Genomic DNA, 15323 nt, shown 5'->3' with positions numbered 1-15323 from the left:
AGTATTATTTCAAATCATAATCACACCTAGTTAACCTCGCAAAATATTCTTTGAAAATTAGTTACTTCTAGACAAAAATTTTGAGTATTATTTCATATTATAATTATTTCTAAATAACTCTTCAAGTATTCTTTGACACTTAATTACTTTCGGCTATCTTTGAGTATTTTTTTTAAGTATAACCACACTCAATTAACCTATAAAAATATTATTTTAAAAGCAGTTAATTTTGGTTAAGACAGGGATTGACTTTGTGATCAACAAATCACAAGTTTTACTAATTAAAAAGATATTATATCTTTTGACATTTGTACTATTAAGTTTTATATATTAATTTAAATTTGAACACAAACAATATTTTTTCCATTCTAAAAATAGTTTATTAACAATCTAGCACTTTTATAAAGATAATAAAACATTGTAATTCATACACTAGTGCAGTTAAAGGAATAGGCATCAGTTATTTTCGACCATAGACATCGGTTTGAGAACCGAGGCATATGCAGGCGAGGTAAAAAGTCAGGAGGATTCGCCTCGGTTCTCTTTAACCGAAGCAATATCTAGAATTCGACTCGATTCTCTTTGAACCGAGGCAGTATCAATTCTTCCAAATTCTGATTCCTTCTGGGAGCCTTCAGATTGGGTATCTTCCATGAATGTCATCCTTTGACAGGGGGTGCCCATCCCGCTAGGGGAGAACAGGATGAGGATAAAGGGTAGCAGAGGGAAGTGGGTGGCGTCGTCGATGCCGCCGAGGGCCTTGCGCAGACGTCCCATAAGATCTTCTTCTGATCGGAGGGAGCAGTAGAGTTTGGAGACGGGAGGACCATTGCGCCGGCATAGTAGGAGGGTAGGGAGAGATTGAAGAGGGTGATGTGAGCATCCATGTGCAAACACTGAACGGAAGCCCTAAATCAGAATCGCGCCGCTGCTTGCCTCCACCTGCAACCATAATCAGACCTGCAGAAACTAGATTTAACACCATATAACAATCACACAGGGATCCAATTCAGAAATCGCGCCTCCAAAAGCAACGCGAGGGAGATGGTTGCGCCGTTTTGGTGACGGTGGCACGATTAAGGGTTTCTGTCGCAGAGTTGCAGATCTGATGATGGTGATGGAAGAAGGTTGGAACGCGGTGGCTGGCGCGACGGTGGAGAAGAGGGGTACATGAAATTCGCGCCTAGGGTTCTGTTTCTGGATCTGTTTGAGTTTTCCTCTTTGCAGGTGTGTGCGCGAGGAGGACGAAGGTGATGGCTGCGCGCGACTTGGAATGGTTGTGATTGCGTTCTTCGGTTGACGGCCATGGATGTGCTCATGGCGAAGAAGATGAAGATGGTGGTCGCGGTGTCCATGGAGTTTGGACGAGAACAAAGGCGCTGTGGTGGCAGCTTTGGGTGGCGGCTTGCGGGTTTGTGCGTGGTGGCCGACGGCGTGGTTGAACGGTGGTGCTTGCGGCGACCCTAATGGTTGGTGATGGTTGCGGCCTGATGCTGGGGTTTGGTGTAGAGGAGAAATTGCGAGGGGGAGGGAGGCAAAGATGAGAGAAATCGCGAGAGAGAAAGAAGAACAGTAACTTCGCTTTTCGCTTTTAGATTTTAACCTAAGGGCTACTACCTCGGTTATATGAAAAACCGGTGCCTAAACCCTTTAACTACATCAGTTACACAACAAACTGGTGCCTAAATCATTTATAATTCATATATATGTCTCGGTTGGCCTTCTACCCGAGGCAGTAACATCTATAGGCATCGGTTCTTATATAACCGAGGTATATAACAACTCAATATTTACGGAAATGCCATTGCGCTTTTATACGCTTCGGTTTCAATAAAACCAAGGCATAAATAGCGTGTTAAAAAAGCTTTTTTTACTAGTGGTAGTACATTAAAGGTTTTCTCAATAATACGAATCTCACTAGATTATATATTATTTAGATGTTGATTAAACATACTCTTTTTTTCGTGAAATCCACTCTCATATATGATATATGATGTCTTCATTGGGATAATTTGATCTCTTAAAAGATTTCATTACTGTCTATTTTTTAAAAAATCAAGAGAAAAGTTTTAAAAATAAGGCTTAATAGGTTACTTCGTCCCCAAGTTAAGAGCTGAATTTTCGTTTAGTACCCAGTTTTAAAAATGCTTCTATTTTATCCCAAAGTAGTATAAATTGTATCAATTAGATCCCTTCCGTTAAATTCACATAAACGGAGTTAACTCCAGTTGACGAATCTGCACTTTTTCTTCTCTCTCCTCTACATTTCCTGCAATGTTCCAGCTTTTTCTCTCTCTCTTCTCCCTCACTTTTTCTGTTCTCCTCTGCACTCACAACTCTTAATGGCCTATTTCTTTGTGGACGACTTTCAATCTGATTTCAAATATACACAATGTTAATTGTCTTGTAATAATCATGCATAGAGATAGACTTGCAAGAAAAAAAACTTTTTCCCATAGATAATAATAACCTTGGATAAATTTATGTCCCTCAATGCAAATACAGCCAAAGCCTTAAACAGTACTCCAGGACCTTCATTCAGCGTAAACACAATACTTGTCTGAAAATAATGAATAATTGGTCGAAGAGAATCTTGTGTCATGATTGAGACAATAGTCATACATCAAAAAGAGATTTTACCTTAAAGGGCTTATCAGCTTTTAGGATTATTGGATCCCTAGCAAGCACGAGATACTGACGGATGATTTCATGACCATCCTGTACAAAGCAATCAAACCAACACAAGAATTTCTATTTACAGAAATATAGAGGAATATAATATATAGCCTCTATTGCAAAAGTTTGTGCACTAATGAATGACAAAGAACATGTCTCAACACACACAACACTTTGTACTGACTAATTACAACAACATACCCTTGTCATTGAAATTGGAAGGAATACGCATAGCAAATGCATTGCAAGTTGACTTATGAATGTATTGATTTAGCCTAGCAGTAAAATTTGTTCAAGGGTGTAAAAAGCATATTTGAAAGAGGATTGGTTCGCAAATATTCCAGAATGAAATTTAGCATCTTACCGTCCACATTATTCCTGGGCAGTAGTCAAGCAATTGAGAAAGAGAATAAAAAACAGTTCAAATAGTTAGATGGCCTCATAAAGAAAGAACGTTCTGAATTCTACAGAACAAAGGTTTAAGGTAAATGCTAACATGATGGAATTTTCACATATATAAAAAGGAAAAAAATCGTTCTTGGGTTCTAGCAAACAACACCATAATCTTTTAGGGGAGCTGTTCTTCAACAAGTTGAAAAAATTAGAGAAAATAAAGTGTCTGGTTTATCTGGAGGAAAGGTAGACATGGAGACAATATAAAAGGCTATAGGTTGAATTGCAAGTATAAGATGAACCTTACATTGCCTCTAGTCAACAACTATATTTACACTAGAATATGCAATTATCTCTCTTGGTTTCAGGGTCAATGCTTTCTTATTTCACAAAGTTTCCCTAAACTTGGGGAGAAACTCAAAGCTTTGCAGGAGAAATTCAAAGGTGTAGAGGAGAACATAAAAAGTGAGGAAGAAGAGAGAGAGAAAAAGCTGAAACATTGTAGGAAATGCAGAGGAGAGAGAAGAAAAAGTGCAGATTCATCAGCTGGAGTTATCCGTTTATGTGAATTTAACGGAAGGGATCTAATTGATACAATTTATACTACTTTGGGATAAAATAGAAGCATTTTTAAAATCGGGTACTAAACGAAAATTCAGCTGTTAACTTGGAGACGAAGTAACCTATGAAGCCTAAAAATAATGAGTTTGGAGTTGGTTTTTTTTTTTTTTTGTAACAATAGTTGTTTTTCCTGTAGGGCTTTCTAGTCGTTTATGATATGACCTCTAGACCATTCATATATACTCTCCAACCCATTTCCAGACCTTTAAGTTATTTCTACATGCTGTGTCATTGCTACATGACCTTCACATCATTTCATATTGTGTCCTTCCTGTATGACCTTCACATCATTTCATGGTTTCGAATTCTTTTTCTCAACATTTATTTTGCTAGCAATTGAATTATTCAATTACGACTTGATTCTCCTTACCTTCGTCATAATTCAATTAATATAACCTACAATAGTATATTAGTCTAATCATCAGACCAACACTCAAACAAATTTGAGATTTATTAGAAAATCGAATAAATTGTACTGATGAATAACCATTTCGTTTTGGAAAACTCATATTTGTTTATCATGCACGGTGTATTTAGCATACCCTATTTTATTATATATAATTTATTATAATTTTTTTAAAATAAACAATTACAAAAATGACAAAAATTCTTGTTTGTCATGCACAATTTTTATAAAAAAGTACAAAACAAAAATTTTACTTACAATAAAATGGTTTCGATAGAGAGAATAAAAAGTTAGGGTTACCTCCAAACTTACAATAAATAATAAAAAATACATGCACTACTTCATTAAAATAATAAAACATAATTTATGCTAAATATGACTATTTATGGCAAATGAAAAATGTTAAAATGGTCCTTGTGGATAACTACTACTTCTTTTATTTGCCAAGTGTTTCCCAACTTACTAATCTCAAACTTTTAAAAATTGATAGTAAATAAGTTTTGAGCAATATGGATTTGTCTGTTTTGTTTTATCTTTTCAGTCATTAAATATCTTCTATCATTAACAGAGAAATGCTATAAATTTTCTTTTTACTGTTTCGGTTGAAGTGTAATTTCCAGTTTGGTCGTCAGAGTCCACGAAAAATAAAACCTGAGAAAAATTAACATATCTCGCATTGTGAGAAAAAGGAAAAACTACCATACGCAGCCTGCTCTGAAAAAATGGCCAATGATAAGGAAAAGGTTCTCCACATAGTAATGCTTCCATGGCTAGCCTTTGGACACATGATCCCGAACCTCGAGCTAGCCAAGCTCATTGCTGGAAAGGGTCACCGTGTGAGCTTCGTATCCACTCCTCGAAACATAGAGCGTCTCCCCAAAGTCTCGCAAAACTTGGCCACACTCATCGACTTCGTCAAGCTTCCGCTGCCCAAAGTCCCAAACCTTCCAGAAAATGCAGAGGCCACCACCGACGTCCCCTACGACGTCGTTCAATACCTGAAGAAAGCCTACGATACTTTGGAAGAACCCTTCACCCATTTTCTCGAATCTTCCAAAGCCGATTGGCTCTTCTACGACTTCTCTCCCTTCTGGGCAGCTTCTGTAGCTTCCAAACTTGGCATAAGGAAGGCCTTTTACAGCATTTGCACTCCACCCTTCCTCGGCTTCTTAGGACCCCCTTCCGTTCTCATGGGCCACGACAGTTCATACCGCCAAAAACCTGAAGACTACATCGTTGCTCCTCCGTGGGTCCCTTTCCCGACCACCGTCGCCTTCCGTTACTACGAGATCATGCGAATCGTGGACAGCCTCTCCTCCCAAAACAACTCCGGCGTCGCCGACACGTACCGGTTCGGTGCCAGTATTCAGAACTGCGATATCGTTTTTATTCGAGGATGCACTGAGTTCGAATCGGAGTGGTTTCATCTGCTGGAGAGCATTTACCAGAAGCCAGTTCTCCCGGTGGGGCAGCTACCCAGCACGGCGCCTGTTGGCAGCGAGGACAACGACACGTGGAGGTGGATGAAGGGCTGGTTGGACAAGCAGGCGCGTGGGAGCGTTGTGTACGTGGCGTTCGGGAGCGAAGCGAAACCGACGCAAGATGAAGTGACGGAGATAGCTTTAGGTTTGGAGAAATCGAAGCTTCCGTTTTTGTGGTTGCTGAGGGTTCAGCGTGGTCCGTATGACCCAGATGTGCTGAGGTTGCCGGAAGGGTTCGAGGAACGAATTAAGGGACGTGGAGTTGTGTGCAGCAGTTGGGCACCGCAGTTGAAGATATTGGAACACGTGGCTGTTGGTGGGTTCTTGACTCACTCCGGTTGGACATCTGTGGTGGAGGCTGTTCAGAACGAGAAACCGTTGGTTCTATTAACGTTCTTGGCAGACCAAGGGATAAATGCGAGGGTGTTGGAGGAGAAGAAGATGGGATACTCTGTGCCCAGAGATGAACGAGATGGATCGTTCTCGAGTGACTCGGTCGCTGACTCATTGAAACTGGTTGTGGTTGAAGAAGAGGGAAAGATCTACAGAGAAAGAATAAAAGAGATGAAGGATTTGTTTGTCAATGGAGAGCGACAGGATAGGTATATCGATAATCTCATACACAACCTTAAAAGCCTCTCTAAATGTTAATCCCTACTATCATTGTTCTTATGTCTGATTTTTATGCTAAGGTTTTACCTGTCGTTTGTAATGGAAAATAATCTGAAAAGAAACGTTAAAAATTTTAATTTGCAATAATATGGACGAGAATATTAGCTTTTGTAGTGGATTGATCAATCTCACTTGGGCACCTTGTTTGATTATGGTAATTCTGTCCTCATCCTCCCCAAATGATTTATTTTTAAATTCTGTGTTATTAGAATTATGCTTATTTGTACATCTAAGAACATTTATCAGCACTGTCTGCCTTCCCAGAAGAAGCTTTTCTCACCGACAAGTTCTTCTCACATTACATTATTTTCAACGTGGTGGCCTGAAAGACAGCTTCATGACAACACCAAAAAGCTCTTGTTTTTTTCCCACAGGCTAGGCGAGGAAACACTGTAGGGCCCCAAAAAAGAATTTCAACTTTGTTTTACTTTTTAAATTTATATTAATTTACTGTATTTTCATAACTTTATATTTTTATATTTGAATTTCAATGTAATTAATTAATTAATTGAATCTTAATATTAACATGACCATATTGGTTAAGATAGGTTCAAGGGAAACGGTCACTAGTAGAATATTTGCTTTTAAAATCTCACCTTATACTTTGTTTTATAACAAACCGGTGCCTAATAAAACGCGATGGCAAAATTGAAAATAAGTTCAATTTATACGTCTCGGTTTCATGATCACCCGAAGCATAATGGTGATATCACCTCGCTGCTCTCAAAACCGGTGCCTAAAACCACGCCTACTATTTCGGTTACTCCGAAAACCGAAGCATAAACCCTCTACTCTCCCACTGACCACGCCTGACACGCCTGAACACACAGCTGACAGCTTTACGAAATAGGTATACTGCTTCGGTCTCTCTCAGAACCGAAGCATAAACAGAGGTATACTGCTTCGGTCTCTCTCAGAACCGAAGCATAAACACACTGCCACCTCTACACCTCTACCACAAAATAGGTAAACCCTCTACTCTCGCCCTCTGCCATCTCGCACTCTCGCCCTCTGCCATCTCGCACTCTCACCCTCTGCCCTCTGCCCTCTCGCCCTCTGCCCTCTCGCCCTCTCGCCCTCTCACCCTCTGCCCTCTCGCCTCCAATGTCTCTTCTCCACCAAACCCGAACATCAGGGCACGCCGCAAGCCGTCGTTCAACCCTTGCCGCAAGCCGCGTTCATCCCTTGTCGAAAGCCGTCGTTCAACCACGCCGTCGGCCGCTGCCGTTCCACGATGCTCGAGAGAGGGATCTCCTCATTGGAAGCCTTTCATCGTCACGGTAAGCCTTCTACACTCACATAATCATCTCCATTTCTTCTATCCTTCATTTTCCACCGAAACATTCATAGATCTAAACCCTCCGTTAGGGTTTCTTCTCCTTTTCACCATTTCCCTTCGATTCTACCGATTAAAAGCTTGTTTTCACCGTTAGAAACTTTTTCCACCGATTAAACTTTGATTTACACCGATCAATCGGTCCATAATAAGTTTCCTTTTTCTTCTAGGGTTTCTAGGGCGGAAGAGGGCTTTAAGGGCGGTGACGGCGGCAGTGGATGGAGGTTTGCGAGCAGTGGCGAGGCTGTTGTTGTTGTTGGGGTCGAGGAGGACGAGGCGTTTGCAGAGGCATGCGGGACAAAAGCCATTTGCAGAGGTGGAGGGATGGCGGGCCTGCGGCGGTTGGGGTTTGGAGGAGAAAAAGCTCACACGGTAAATCTCAGGCTTTTGTATTTTACAAACCTTTGGACCTCTGACCACGCCGTTGGGAAGAATAGAGAAACTTGGCTTTCTTTTTCACCATGTGCGAAGAGGAAGAAATTTGGCTTCTCTGGCTTTCCTGTTTCATCTCTGAGTTTCTTCTATTGTTGTAATATTGCTTCTGAGTATGTAATTTCGTTGCTTCTGTAGAGAGAATTTTGACATTGGATGTTGTAATATTGTGTCTTGTAATATTGTTGTTTCATCTGAGTACGTAATATTGCAGTTTCATCTGAGTATGTAATTTGCTGTTTCATCTGAGTATGTAATTTGTTGTTTCATCTCTGAGTTTCATCTCTGGCTTTCTGTTTCATTTTTAACGTTTTTCAGTTTGGGGTTCTGGAGTTTGAAATTAGAATCTGAAAAAAAAAATCCTACTACCTCGGTTTAGGTTCTAACCGAGGTCGTAGAATCAGAAAACAAACACGTTACTGCCTCGGTTATTCAAAAACTGAGGCATAAATCCTATCTTTTTTAACCCAGTTCACAACCGAAGCATAAAACCTACCCCTTTTTACCTCGCTGGTATATACTTCGGTTGTAGAACCGGTGCCTATAACCAAAAGTAACCGGTGTCATATCCTCTTAATGCACTAGTGGATATGACGGAAAAATGCAACTTAGTTATACATATTGGGAAGGTAGCATGGAAATTGACTAATTTTAATTTGACGCGTGATTGGTCGAGTTAATTCCTATACTTTGTTATTACTAATTCATTTTTAATTCTTTTTACCATTTATGCATTCATAGTGAAATATGTAATATTGTTTTGATTGCAAGATTAAGACAAAGATCATGTTAAATGATGAGAAATTGTAATAAGAAAAATCACACTTTTTTTTAATATATACAAGTTTATTTTTTATAATTATTTTGCTGTTATAATATGTGTTAAATAAATATAAATGTCTATGTACTATTAGTCATTATTGTACACTTTATCGGTTGAAATGAATGTGATGTACAAACACTTTTTAACGGTGATGTTGATGTTTTTTGTTATGCACTTTATCCGTGTCAAATTAATGTTGATGCACACGTTCTTAACGTTGATGTTTTTTATGAATAATTTTTATATTTTGTTGTTAAATATTTTTTGGTGTTTGTCCTGTGATTGATGGAGAATATTCTAATAATATTTTTTAAAATAAGAGAATAAATACAAACTAATCTAATTTAAAATTAACAATATTTCAAGTTAGAAAATTTAAGTGCTTAAATATTTTTGTGTCTTTTAATTTTTAAATCATAAATCTTTAAGAGTAATTTTTCATCCACATTAAGGAGTTCGAGCTGAATCTTCAAGTTTCCTATTATACTTTCTATATTAAATAATTTTCTCCAACCATCCAAATTAAATATAGGATTAAGTATGTTTTTAGTCCCTAAACTATCAAACAAATTTGTTTTTAGTCGTCCTTTCAAACTAAGCTACAATTTGATCTTTCTACTTAAAAAAATCATAATTTTTCGTTCTCCAAAACTAACAACGTTAAAAAAATGTTGAGCTGGCTGACTGGTGAAGTGTCACATCATTTTTTTTTTCTGACATCAATCTTCCTCAGATTTTCTGTCGTTCCACCAACCCAACCTCATTCCCCCACCATGGATGTTCCCACCGTCTCCTCAGCCACCGACGACCCTCCCTTCCCTTCCGCATCACAACTACCAACACAAGCTGAATTCATTAGCTACAACTTAACAACAACTCATTCAACCCATTATCTGATTACCACTCCTATTTCTAAATTCATTTGAACAAAATGAAGTAATTGGCATTCAAGAAGGAAACGACAAAACACCCAACCGGGCAAACTCGGGTACGAACCCGATTCGCGCTCTTCGACCTGCATCTCGTACGAATTGGGATCGATGGTGACAATGTCAACGATTTCAGGATTGGGTCCTGCACCAACAATCGCAGAGCCAAGCTCTTCGAAAATGCCTTTAACGGCGGCAGACTTGGGGTCCTCGTTGGGCTTCATCTTCTACGACAAGGGCCTGCCGCGCTTCCGGATGTTGCCATCGGACAATTCCTGGTGCGACTTGATGAGGACCTTGTCGTGTTTGGCGGTGACATAGACAAGGACGATGTGGACTATCCGAATCGGAGGACTGGAATCGGCGAGGGAGGTTTCTCTCCCTGGGAGAGTTTGAGCCAGAGGTTGTGCACGTTTTTGGTGCCGGGCTTGACGCCCAACGAGGCGAAGGACTCAGAGGGGAGGCGGGGTTTGAGCCAATTAGAGAGGGATTGGGGAGACGCGAAGTTGTGGGGGCTCGGGGGTAGGGTGTTGAGGGCAGTGGTTGTGGTGGTATTTTTGGAAGGTGTTGCGGTGAGGGACATGGCGAGGAATTTGAGGAAGCGGCGCGAGAAGGGGTAGCGAGTGGAAGCGATGTTGGGCTGATGAGGCGGTGGGTGGGGGGGAGGGGGCGTTGCGCTGATGAAGGTTTGGGTGTTTTTAGTTTTCTGATTTGGGTCTCTATGGTGGTGGGAGGAGAGGAACTAATACGCAATTTGGGGGTTTTCTAGGCAGTGGAGATGGAGGTTTTATGTTGGCTATGGAGGTGAGTGTGGTGGAGGGTGGTTGCACATGGGGGTTTCAAGGTTGATGGTGACGCTGGAGATGTTCGAGGTGGCGCCGGAGGTGGCTATGGTAGAGTCGGAGGGTGAGGGAGGGAGAGGAGCTGAGAAAGATTAACTGGTGTCAGAGAAAAAACGATGTGTCATACCACCGTTAGCCACCTCAACTTATTTTTAACGCCGTTAGTTTTGGAGGACGAAAAATTATGGTTTCCTTAAGGAGAATGATCAAAATGTAGCTTAGTTTGAAAGAGGGACTAAAAACAAATTTGTTTGATAGTTTAGGGACTAAAAACATATTTAACCCTTAAATATAAAATGTGGTTTAATGTATGGTTGAGTTAAGCGTAAAGTCAGCTTCTTAGTATGGTATCAAAATCATTGTTAGAGTCTATCCTAGTGAAATTTATTGTTTGTTGGGTCTATTGTTTTACCTGTAATTGGGTCACTATAGAACCACCCAATAATGTATAATCTCATGCAAGAGATGTATATACCTCGACGTGAGAGGGTGCAGCGAAAGTTTCACGTCGATTAAAGATAAAGTCAGTTTAGAGTATATAAGAGGGTGCAAATCTCACCTTACAAACCGACTCTATAGGGTTGAGTTAGGCTTAAAGTCCACTTTTTAACGTGATAGCAAAGTCATGGGTCAAAGCATATCCTAGCGGGATTTGTGTGTGTTAGGCATATCATTCCACCCGCTATCAGGCCACTATCAGGCCGCTATCAGGCCACCTATTAATGTCTAGTCCCACGCACAAGATGTATATACCTTAGCTTGAGGAGATATGCTAGAAGTCTCAAATTGATTAGAGATAATGCCAATTTAATGTATATATGTGAGTGCCAACGTCACCTTACAAATCGATTTTATAAGGTTGATTTAAGTTTAAAGTCTACTTCTTAACAGTCTTAAACGAATTAGGCCTAACCTGATCTTTATCAGAATAAACCTACTACGGTTCAACAAAGCTTGATTGAACATGGTTAAACCACCACTCCCACAAACATGGAATTTCCCCAACTTGGCAATTAACAACTTAGTTCAACTCTGCCCTAAGTCAACTTAGGCTTGAGTATACTCGAACCAACCTTGCTTGACCATGTCTTGATCAAACTAGGCTTTATGTAGTCTTGATCATACTAGGCATAACTTAACTCAGCCAAATGTGGGTTGTCCAACTGAATGTAGGCTTACCTCGACTTGAATCAACTAGGCCTAAGTCCACTTGGTTTGACCTAAACTCAAAGCGACTTGACCTGATTTCAATATAGGCCAACGTGGCTTGATCGAGGTTCGAGTTTACTTGACTGAAGTTGAATTCAAATCAAATCAACTCAACTTGAATTTAGATTTACTAAGTTTGACTCTAACCCAGATTAGTTTGGTTGAACCTTACATGAATCTAACCTTACTAACTTGAAATATTTTATCCAAATAAAAAAAATAGAAATTCACTTAATTTGGATTATATTATCCAAATAAATATTTAAAAAATATAATAATTTAAAATAAAATCAATTCAATTTAAATGTTTTTCAATTTCTTATAAATTATAAATTTCCATATTTAAAAAACTAGGTTTAATGTCTCAATAGGTCCCTATTTTTGTTCAGAATTTGAAATAGGTCCCTTTATTTGTTGGCGTCTCAATTGGGTCCTTATTTTTGTTAATTTGATGCAAATAAATCCTTTCCGTCAATTTCATCAAACGGTGTTAATGAATGTGTGACGTGGCCTGAGGACAGTATTGACACGTGTAAGGCCACGTCACACATTCATTAACGTCGTTTGATGAAATTGACGGAAATGATTTATTTGCATCAAATTAACAAAAATAAGGACCCAATTGAGACGTCAAAAAATAAAGGGACCTATTTCAAATTCTGAACAAAAATAGGGACTTATTGAGACATTAAACCAAAAAACTAAAAGTAATAAAATAATACATTAACTTCCAACTTCCAGTCATTTTCATTCACGATCCTTTGTTTATGCATATGCATAATACCTGATAACTTCCATAAGTAGTTTTTATTATAATATTCTTATTTTTCAAAAAGCAGTAACAAAAAATTTGATTTCAAATTATATTAAAAATAAATTATTTTTTATTTTAATAATTTTTTTAAGTAATTAAATTTTGGGTTTTGTCCTTCTTTCGATTCACTTTTATCCTCTTTCTTAGTAAACTATAATTTTTAGTTTTTGAAAAATAACGTTAAATTTTTTCTAAAATGACTAAGGTGTACCACTGATGATGCGAACTTATTTGTCCACTATGTGTCACGTTTCTATTTTTGTATGAATCTTAGAAAATAAGTTTATTTACTTCAAAAATTAGGATTTTTACTTATCTTCAATTAATCAAGCAAAATTAGGTTTACAAGAAGTAAAATTAAGATTTTTTATCCATCAATTTGTGGTAGCCGTGCTTGGTGTGATTGCGGTGGTTGTTGTGCTCGATGCGAGAGAGATGTGAAAGAGATGCGCAAGGGCTTGCAAATTAATGTTCCAGTTTCTCTCATTCTATGTTTGAAAAATGGCAGCGCCTTTCTGTTGTTACATTTTCTTGGCCACTACTAGAGTATTCGTGCCACAGACAAGTTTCAAATTAAGATTCTCATTCTAGCTTGACAGGGTACGGACAATTATGAAATTAGATACTCATAAAACTCATTCTAATCAAATTACTGGAGGAATGAAACGAAAGGGTTAGTTCCAGCTTGATTCACATGAGAAAATCTTTAGAGTTCAATCTTTTCTGATGCCTCCCTTAACGAATAAGTGATATTCTTACCTCTTTACGTTACTCACTTAATGGACACTAGACTGTTACTCTAATGCTTCTCCCATTGCTGAAGTGAATAGTGACGATTTATATTATTATCAGAAGCAGCAACCTCTGACAATTTATATTATTATATTATAAAATAATGTATAAATCTCCAATTTTTAGATAACGTTATTGTTTTACATTATTATATTGTACTTAATGTAAAAATAGTCCTACCAATCTATCACTATTGTTTCTTTTAGCACACATATAAAATCATTATTTTTAAGTTTAATTATATATTTAGTCTCCATTTTCATAAAAAAAACTAGGGTTAAATATGTTTTTCGTCCCTTAAGTATCACACGATTTTGGTTTTAGTCCCTATTCAAAACTTTGATGGTTTTTAGTTCTCGAAGTTTTGAAACTCTTAGTATTAGTCCTTAAAAATGGATGGCGTTAAGTTTTAGTAGATGTGGCAAATGGCGATGCTAGGTTTGATGCCAGCTGTCGTGCCACATTGATGATGTGTGCTACTTCTTCTTCAGAGGAAACAGATTCGAAAGGTTTCATTTCTCCTCCTGCGCAAACCCTTCAGAGGACCATAAGCTGTCCCTCGGATGATGATATTGATAAGAGAGCAGAGATGTTCATAACCAATTTCAGACGGCAGCTTCAGATGGAGAGACAAATCTCACTGCAGCTACGTTATTCCAGGGAAAATAGTCTTGAATTGGTCTTTCCCTGATTAGTTCTTTGGATTTCTTTTAATGGAAAATTTTCATTTTTCACTTTGCGTTGATCGCCAGAGGAACGTGTACAAAAAAGTCTGCCTATTTTTTCCCCTTTCATTTGTAAAGTTTTGGATTCTTGAGATTGTTTTGATCCTTTTTTATGATTTGCAGCAATTACAAGAACCTGGGAACATATGATGTTTTTGTTAGTTGTTCCCTTTTCTCTTGTGTATTTCTTTCTTTCTCATTGTCCCTGTAAATAAAAATAAAATTTGTAAATTATATGAGGGGCTGTTTTTCTTCTTTTTCTTCTTCACCAAACATGTACAAACTACTGATGATTTTGCAGAAGTTAATGGTCTTTTCTTTAAATTGGATTTTACTGTAAAATTAAGGCGAAATCTAAAGAAAAATTTCAAAATCACGGAAAAAGGTAATTTTTAAGTTTAGTTCTTACCCAAGTAAACAGTTCCAAAGCCTCCTTCCCCAAACTTCCTAGCTTCATCAAAATTGTTGGTTGCCTCTCTGAGCTCGTCGAAGGAGAAGACAGAGATCCCAAAGTAAACACCTCCACTTTCCATGGACATTGTATTTCTGAAGGAAGAAGAATAAACGTTTCTTGATTTGTTTTGGAGGCCTGAATGTTTCTTTCTTCCTTTCAACAACAAAAGAATAACACCAACCAAGGCAAAAACCCCAACCAAGTATTCCAACACATAAAGCTGCAGAAAAAGGGCGTTTGCCGTTTGCACGATAGCTGGCATCAAACCTGGCATCGCCGTTTGCCACATCCACTAAAACTTAACGCCATCCATTTTTAAGGACTAATACTAAGAGTTTCAAAACTTCGAGAACTAAAAACCATCAAAGTTTTGAGTAGGGACTAAAACCAAAATCGTGTGATACTTAAGGGACGAAAAACATATTTAACCCAAAAAACTATTAACTTTTTATTTTTAATATTTTTTAGAAAAATTATCACGTGTTGAGTCTCATGACAAGTGTTATGTAAAAAATGAATAATTTTTTCTCAAATTAAATTAAATTTTTATATAAATATTATATTCATATTTTTATGAAAATTAATACTTTTATTAAATATTTTTCATAAGATTAATTTTATTTAAATTTATATTTTACATTGAACTTATTTAAATTTTATTTTTAAATTTTAAATGTATTTGTATTGATATTTATTACAATATACTTTAATATTATCT

The 15323-nt window shown here is 37.9% G+C and overlaps 1 protein-coding gene and 1 pseudogene across 3 annotated transcripts; one reads left to right on the top strand and one right to left on the bottom strand.

Moving 5' to 3' along the window:
* The first annotated feature begins 4508 nt into the window (after positions 1-4508).
* On the top strand, positions 4509-8229 carry LOC124839485 (UDP-Glycosyltransferase superfamily protein). 3 transcript variants are annotated; one of them, XM_088104427.1, is made up of 2 exons: positions 4509-6179; positions 7756-8229. In XM_088104427.1, exons 1-2 carry the CDS (start codon positions 4819-4821, stop codon positions 8153-8155), a joined length of 1761 nt encoding a protein of 586 aa, XP_087960553.1. In that variant the 5' UTR covers positions 4509-4818; the 3' UTR covers positions 8156-8229. The 3 variants fall into 3 exon arrangements, with proteins under 3 accessions (XP_087960553.1, XP_087960554.1, XP_047171262.1); XM_088104428.1 differs by lacking the exon at positions 7756-8229 and adding an exon at positions 6514-6643 and having other exon boundaries at positions 4541-6179; XM_047315306.2 differs by lacking the exon at positions 7756-8229 and having other exon boundaries at positions 4567-6362.
* A 1500-nt stretch (positions 8230-9729) lies between these two features.
* Positions 9730-14879, bottom strand: LOC148206603 (uncharacterized; annotated as a pseudogene).
* Positions 14880-15323: the final 444 nt, after the last annotated feature.

Source organism: Vigna umbellata, chromosome 1 (genome assembly GCF_029865625.1).
Source record: "Vigna umbellata cultivar VRB3 chromosome 1, Vumbellata_1.0, whole genome shotgun sequence".
Classification (NCBI taxonomy): Eukaryota; Viridiplantae; Streptophyta; class Magnoliopsida; order Fabales; family Fabaceae; genus Vigna; species Vigna umbellata.
This window is presented reverse-complemented; position numbering and strand designations above follow the sequence as displayed.